We start from the raw sequence: 7,790 nt of genomic DNA, 5'->3' as shown, positions 1-7,790 counted from the left end.
ATAACGGGCTCTATGTGCTATGAATATAAGTGGCATTCTCCATTTAGATCAGTGGGAAATTCTTTTCAGAAACTGACCATCCTTTAGGATCACACAATCAGTTAGTAGCAGGCAACACAGTTTTGTAAAGAAATGGAAAAATACTGAAGATGTTCTGAAATTTTGGAGAAAAAAAAAAAAAAAAAAAAGAAAAAGACTATATACCTTGGGCTGCAGGAAGCCGTTCAACAACGAACTTCTTATTCCCTGGAGTTACATATGCAGACATTTTAAGTAAATTCTGTATAAGATACATTTTGCATGCTAATTTCTGTATAAATGAAAACTGAATTACAAATTAGGAAAAAAATGGGTAGACAATATTAAAATGTACTCTTTGGTAGAAAATATATTTAAATATTATACATGGGGTTGCTTCGGTTTTTTTAAAGCCACGTTTCCTTGAAATGTAATTATAAAAACAAAGCATTTTTAAGAAGTGCCCAGGTACCAGGTGAAATCAATGTTTGTTACAAAATATCTGTGTATAGGAAACACTGGACTGCTTCTTCAATGAATAAACACGTCATTATTCTCAGTGCATTCGGTTTTTTCCCTGGATATTTTGTAGCGATAGAACAGCTGAACATATTTGGAGCAAACAGAAGCTGTTCTGTAAATTCTTATTGAATTTTTAAAATCTAGCTAAATTTAACTCCTAAGTTACAGAAAATTGCATCCATATTGCTTAGTTCAAATAGCTGGAAATCTAAGTGCAAGGGTAACTACCTTAAGGCAAACACTTATTTTGGAAATCAAAAATTGGATTGGAAATCATATTTTTAAAAATCTGTGCCTAGTGAACCACATCACAGTTGGGACTTCCACAAAGATTTCACCAAGGAAGTTCTACTTTACAAGGTATAGGCAACTTAGCTAAATAATAAAAAATCTAATGATACTCATGCTTAACCCACAAAGAAGTTCCAGTGTCACTGACTTCACTAAAATTAAAGTTGGCAACATTTTTACTTTTCAGAATTTGTACTGCAGCATCATTTAGGAATTCTAGTCAAGAATTGAGGTTTGCTCTGTATGTGTGTACAGTACAAGATGGACTGTGCCCTAAATATCTTATAAATGGTGAGATGGAAAAAAAAAAGCCTATAAAATGGGAATGAATTAAAGTTGTAAGACATGCTAATACATATCCACTGTTGACCTCAATACTTAGGAAGAAACCACTGACTTTTCATTACTAACATACATTTTGGGAATGTACTACCCTAATTCCACCTTCAGCCACTGAAAAGTTACTGCAGCTAAAAATGTCACTCCAGTTCCAGTTCAAATATAACACTGGTCATCTTGTCAAAACAGGGTGATATGATTCAAAGAATCATAGAAACAGAGTATCTATAGCTACTTCAAACAGAAAATTCTGCAGTCTGAACCTTTTACAAGAATAAAGGTTAATTTCCCACAAATAATTCATTAGAATTTCACACTGAATTTCAATAGTGTGACATGTATGTGTAGCACGCAACAAATACTGAATGAAGCAAGCATTTTTCATCATCCCCCATGTTCTCACAATAATGTGGTTCTAGAATTACAATGTAATGACACTACAAATAGAAGTATTTCAGTTTTGCATTGCTGTTCAGTGGGACAAAAATTTCTGAGCAGACAAAACTCAGTCACTAAAAACACACCAAGCTCTGAGCAATTCCACTTTTACTTCATTTGGAGGCCCACTGGAAGCAACAATTATCTAACGGGAAGGGGCTTCAAGTGCCCATACCAGTAAAGTCCAGCACAGAACAAGGGTCACAGCCATCATCTGACAAGCACCAAACACCCAGTAGGGAAAAAAATATTTGAAAGCAATAATCAAACCCAAGTTAAATGGTCATGTTTACATCCACAAAGTGTCGCTGAAGGATTTGTAAAGGAAATTTGTAAAGGAAAGCTATAAAAAGAAACTGACTTCCTGAAAAGTTGTTGAGTTTGAGAAGTCCAAACCAGCATGGATAGTATCTGCTTCTTAGACTGCCTCCAGAAAGAATTTTTAATGATTAAACTTCCCCCTCACCCCAACTGACTCCCCAAAAAGCACTGACATCATCAATAGGCAGACAGCTGCCTATACACTATAAAGAACTTACTCTGCTGCCTTCAGTACTACAGCAAACTGGAAAACCCAACTTCCAGCTCAACACTGCACCCTCCCAGGAAACAAAAATACTACAGCATTACATAAAATCAGAATGTTTCCACTAGTAACATTATGAATTAGCATCAAGATAAAAGAGATCAGTAAAACATTCACCTCCCACTAGCAAAACCAAATCTAAGAGAAGGGGGATTATAATCTTATTATATTGTTCAATCACAGAGACTGATGCAAAGACCTGCTTTACAAAGTGTTCACAAGCAACGTATTGCGCTGAAGTGCTTTTTAGGACTTCAGTTTCCATTCTGAATGAATTTTGGTAACATGACCACAGATATTTTATGTTTTGTGTTGGTTTGTTCCTCTTTATGTGATCTTACCACCATTTAATCATTCACTGCATATTAATCCCTTACCTTTATAACTCTATGTATCACCATATGCAGTGGATGCTAAATTACAATGCTGCATGGAAGAAACAAAATCCAAAGAGAAATGGATGTTAAGTACTTTTATGTAAATTACATATAAACTGCAATGTCATGTCCCACTAAATGAAATTATATGCCAGAAGTGCAGAAACACATCAGTTCTTGCACACTACTCTGACATTTATGCTTTTGCACTGTATTACCCTTCCCACCTAAGATTTAGAAGGTTACCTTTCACTAAGCCAAGTTTTCCATGTCATATAATTGCATGATTTACTTGCATCATACTCCCATTTCAGGATGGAAAACCCATTACTGTGCTAGCAGTGCAGGTGAGACAATGTCTGCTTAAGGTTTACTTATTTGTTAATGAATTAGTGTAAAATGGCACATTATTTATGGATTGTATTGATTTTTATTAAAATCAACTGTAATATTGACTGATGAGTAATATCCAAACAGTATTAACTTGGGTATATGATGGACAACATTTAATTCTATTCTCTCTATATATAATACTGCAAATAAATCCATTACATGACTTCATATTACCAGAAGGCTGAATCCACTTTCTGTTTGCTGATAAAGATCTAATGTAATTTGTAAGAAGCAAAAGCCCATATTTTAATAATTAACACGATTCATTACCTTTAGAGAGGCTAAAATACACATAAAAACCACTCCTGAATGCCAGTGTTTAAAGGACAGAGTTGCTCAGAACATACAGTGCCTCTTCTACATGTGTTTAACCTAGCCTGAAAGTCTGTCCCAGCAGCTTTCACTCCATGAACAGTCCAACTTGCGCCTCAGGAAGCCTACTAGTCTGCATGATGGTGACCAAGGGCAAAACGTCAATAAGACTTCTGAGAGAAGACAGACAGTAAGGTCAGCTCTTTGTATGTAACTGTTCCTGCAGCAGAGTCCCCACTCTCCCAAAACAGGGCTTAGTTCCTACTGATGCTTTTGTTTTTCACTGAAAGCTGCTTAATTGTTAGAAATAACTCCTATCAAAGCTATTCATTTGTCATTTGCAAGAATTCTAAAATATAAGACATGGCAGCAGCCAGCAGGGAACCCGCCAGCCTTCCCTGCTGGAAACCCACCAACAGCTGTTCTGGGACAGCAGCTCCTTTTCTCCTTCTCCCTCATGGCTAACAGTAGCAAGGGCTTGTTCCTGGAAACTCCCCACAGCAGCACCAGCAGCAGTACCCTTCAGCTTCACAGTCTGCCGCCATCACAACTGACATCAGCAGTCAAACTTTTGCAGGCTCTACATCCTGCTACAAACACATCTGCTTCTCCAGCTGCCCTGCTTCTACTCATTTTTTGAGCTTCCGCACCTCCTGTCCTTTTCTGCCTTTTCTACCCACTTCTACAACTGAAAGAAGCAAACAAACAAAAGGCCATTCAGGGCGCCACCAGGGCTGAAATGAACTCAACTGCTTTGCAGAAGGCTTTATAACTTTCTACCAAACTCTTATCTTTAAAGTCTGTTTTTCAGAGGGTACATAAAAGACACTTCTTACTCTAACTTAGAAGCAAGCATCATTTGCTAGTTGATCCTTCTGCACATTAAACTGCCAGGACTATGATGGTAGTAGTGCAACACCTGGGACAAGAAATCCACTAGTAAGTAATTCCTACAGTAGGAATTTCAGATAGCTGGCGAGGACATTAGCATAGAAAACACTTTATTTACGATTTACAAAATCTATTATTGTTTCCAGATAACACAAGCCTAAAAATTAAAATCCAAACATTTAAAGCCTAAAAAAATCTAGAAGTTTAGATTATTTTCACTCAAGCATTCTCATTTATGGTATGCAATCACATGTGCTTTTACAGCCATTGAAAATAAAAACCTTCCTTCCATGACTCGATACTAGCTCTTTTTCGAGCATACAAGAGACACCATAAATAGGATTAAAGCAAACCTACGCAACTTTGGAACCCACATGTTAAACTTACAAAGTTTAAGAAAGTTAGTTCTCTGAGGACTAGAACTCCAAAACATTATAAAACTTTTTCCATGGGAGCCATTTATGTGAAAACAAACCAAAGAATAACTTTAAAACTGACATAAAAATAAAAACATGGAATTAAGTTAATTTCTGGTGTTAGTCCATTCAGTTACACCACAGGTCAATTTGGCCCATGATCTGTAGAAAATAGTATCATCATTCATTACAAAAAAAACCCAAAAAACAAAACACCAAAAACTTAATTAATAAAAGGATCAAATGAACTACATGAACAAGGAAGCAACTGTCAGAAAGATTTCAAATTAAAAGTATGCTTTCCACCAGCATTAAATATATTCAATCTTCTTAAATGCATTTTGATGTAAAGTTCTCAAAGCAAATTTATTTTGTCAAATTAGTATAAGATGCAAACAAGACCGAGCTATTATAATGCCAATATTACCTTATTCAAGCAGATTAACTCTTGCTAATTATTAAATAATACATCTGGCCTGTGGCATATTCTCAGTGCATAAAAAGATCTAATTAGCTATTTGAAAGTGTTCGGGGTGATAGCTGAATATTCGCTGTGCATAAGGATCACTGTCCATTGCCATTTTTTGTCCCGTGTAATGGTGGCAGCTCTCCGGATGAAAGTGTTCACAGTGAAGGCTAATCCACTCTCTTTCAGTACTGTATCTTTCTGCTTCGGCAAGTATTCTAGTGAGAGCCATGATATAACTCAAAGCCATCTGAAGGGTCTCATACTTGGACAGCTTCTTGTCTTGACCCCACTGTGGCACCACCTTTCTCAAACGATCAAAGGCTGTGTTCAGTCCTTGCATCCGTCTTCTCTCCCTGGCATTGGCAGCCAGTCTCCTCTTGGCAGCATTCTCCATTCTTTCCGAACTGCACTTCACAACACAGCCTGGTCCACTTCTGCACTGGATGTTTGATTCTACACCTGAATCCAAATGACTGGATTTACAGGTTTTCATATTCAATGCAGCTTCAGTTTCACACACACAGAGATTACTTTTTAAAAATTAGGTATCTAAAGAGCAGTAGGGAAAGCACTCAAGTGAGCAGCCTGCGTACCTCTTGAATCTGTTTCCAGATATCAATGACGGAATATTTTTCTCAGCATCTCAAAGAAAAGAAAAATAAAATGAAAGGTCTTCTGATTCTTCTGGAAATGTCTGAAAATCGCTTCTTATTGTTAAAAAAAAAATAAAGAGGTTTTAATGTCTTATGTTTTCATTCTTTTAATTTGTTTGAACTCGAAGAGATAGAAAACAATGAAATCTCCATTCTCAAAAAGTATGTTACTGAAGAAAATGGTCCACTTGATTCAAAAAGGATCTGAATGGATTAAGGACACATCCACTCCAAATAACCATTTCAAATGAAAGAAGTTCTGATTCAGTTTAGGAGAGTATTTTGAAATGATGCACTGTTGCAAAGTGAAGACGTAACTTCATAACAGAAATCTCTCCTTTCTTGACTCCTGCCGGCAAGCAATGATTGTGTCTTACTGACACAAGGCTTTATAGAAACTGCAGAAGCTAAACAGGTGGTAGCAGGTGGGCGGGCGGCACTCTGCTTCCATCCCAGTACCTTCCCACCCTGGGAACTACAGGCAGAAAAAAACACAAAACAGTAAAATCCAAACATTACAGCCAGCCTTCATCTGTTGAGAAGTCTTCCAAAGCCATTCTGTCCAGCCCTAACAACTTGCCATCTGGAGTAGTGTCTGGCTGGCCCCACAAGACTGGGCAGTTAAGCAAAAGATCCTTTCAATGGATAATCTGTTGCAACTCAGGAAAAAAAAATCTGTGCATTGTAGTATTTGTACATTAAAATGTGAAAATTCTGGTTAGATAGTATTTAGGGTAGAAGAAATAACTGTTCTAATGAAACAGAGGAGAAATACCTTAATTGTATATGGCTGAGAATACTACTCTTTTGCACTATGTGGTACCAAAATAAGTACTCTAATTACTAGAAATTCTTCAGCACTCACAATTTTCATGTTGTATAAAGTACATAACATTGCAGAGAGAGTAGTATCTTGACAAAAATGGGGATTATGTATTCACCTCTCTGCAAATCTAATGTCATTAAAATAATTTAAATATATTTAAACAGTTCAGATGTAGCTATGAATTTACCTAATGATTGTAAAAATATTTAGATAGGTTGTGATATAGACATACACAAAAACATATAAGTATACAAATAATCTGAAAACTGCCCTTTTTACTACATCACAATGAAGAATATATGTGTATGTTATGTGAATTAAAAAAAAAAAAAGTCTCGTCTTAGAAATATCCCTAAATAAGTAAAGAGAATAAAAAAGGATGTGAAAAAAAGAAATCTGGTTGCTGGCAGTAAGGGATTATTTCTGCTACCAACTGTAATGATAGGGAAGCCACCATATATATACCCACACCCCATAATCAAAACACCTTTCTTTTACTGTACTTGTATTATTAAAACCATTATCTACATAGACTTACAAGGAAACATCATACAATCATTTTATAAGATACACAACAGGTTAAAAAAAAACCAAACCTGCCACACAATGATTTATTATCTGTATTGATTTCAAACTTAATTAAATTGTTACCAGCTTTCATAAATCAGTAACTTTTTTCATTAGAGACTGAATACTGTATATTTATTTAGAACTATAGCTCAATTGTTTTCATTATGACTCCAAAACTTGGTGTAGTTGTAAACAGCTGATTAATCCCTAGCAGAAGCAATGACAATGAAAGAGGTTGAATAATCCAAAAACAATAGCATGCAATTGAACACTAATGGACTCCAGCATGACAGATGTTGAACGCAGGCTGTTAACGCCCAGTTGCTCTGCTCTTAATATTCTGAATCCTAATGGTCTTGAACAGAAATGATAGCTGAGGTAGGGAGTCTCCATTATTCCATTATCAAAATGTATGCCACATCTTCAATTTTTAAAGAAGTACAACTGCATCGTGTTTCATTATAAATGTTCAACATTCCTATCTGTGTGCATTGACCTATTCTCCCAAACGTAAAGAACTACTACTACACATTAAAACGCTACTTTCTGAATGACAATTTCTGATTATTTGTGTGTGAGAGCAAGTGGAGAACGGCACCTTTCAAAAAAGCCACATAACCATATGCCTTTCACAGAAGGATCAGCAATTAGAACTTGTGAGATACTTCTTTTTCTGAAGACATTTCATG

At 36.0% G+C, this 7,790-nt stretch overlaps 1 protein-coding gene across 1 annotated transcript; it reads right to left on the bottom strand.

Annotated features, from left to right (window-relative positions):
- Positions 1 to 4,260: 4,260 nt before the first annotated feature.
- On the bottom strand, positions 4,261 to 6,661 carry ATOH7 (atonal bHLH transcription factor 7). Its single transcript, XM_040605342.1, has one exon. The coding sequence runs from the start codon at positions 5,543 to 5,545 to the stop codon at positions 5,090 to 5,092; it is 456 nt and encodes a 151-aa protein (XP_040461276.1). The 5' UTR covers positions 5,546 to 6,661; the 3' UTR covers positions 4,261 to 5,089.
- Positions 6,662 to 7,790: the final 1,129 nt, after the last annotated feature.

The sequence above is a fragment of the Falco naumanni genome, chromosome 9, assembly GCF_017639655.2.
Source record: "Falco naumanni isolate bFalNau1 chromosome 9, bFalNau1.pat, whole genome shotgun sequence".
NCBI classification, from domain to species: Eukaryota; Metazoa; Chordata; class Aves; order Falconiformes; family Falconidae; genus Falco; species Falco naumanni.
Note: the sequence above shows the minus strand (reverse complement) of the source record. Positions and strands in the feature narration are given on the sequence as shown.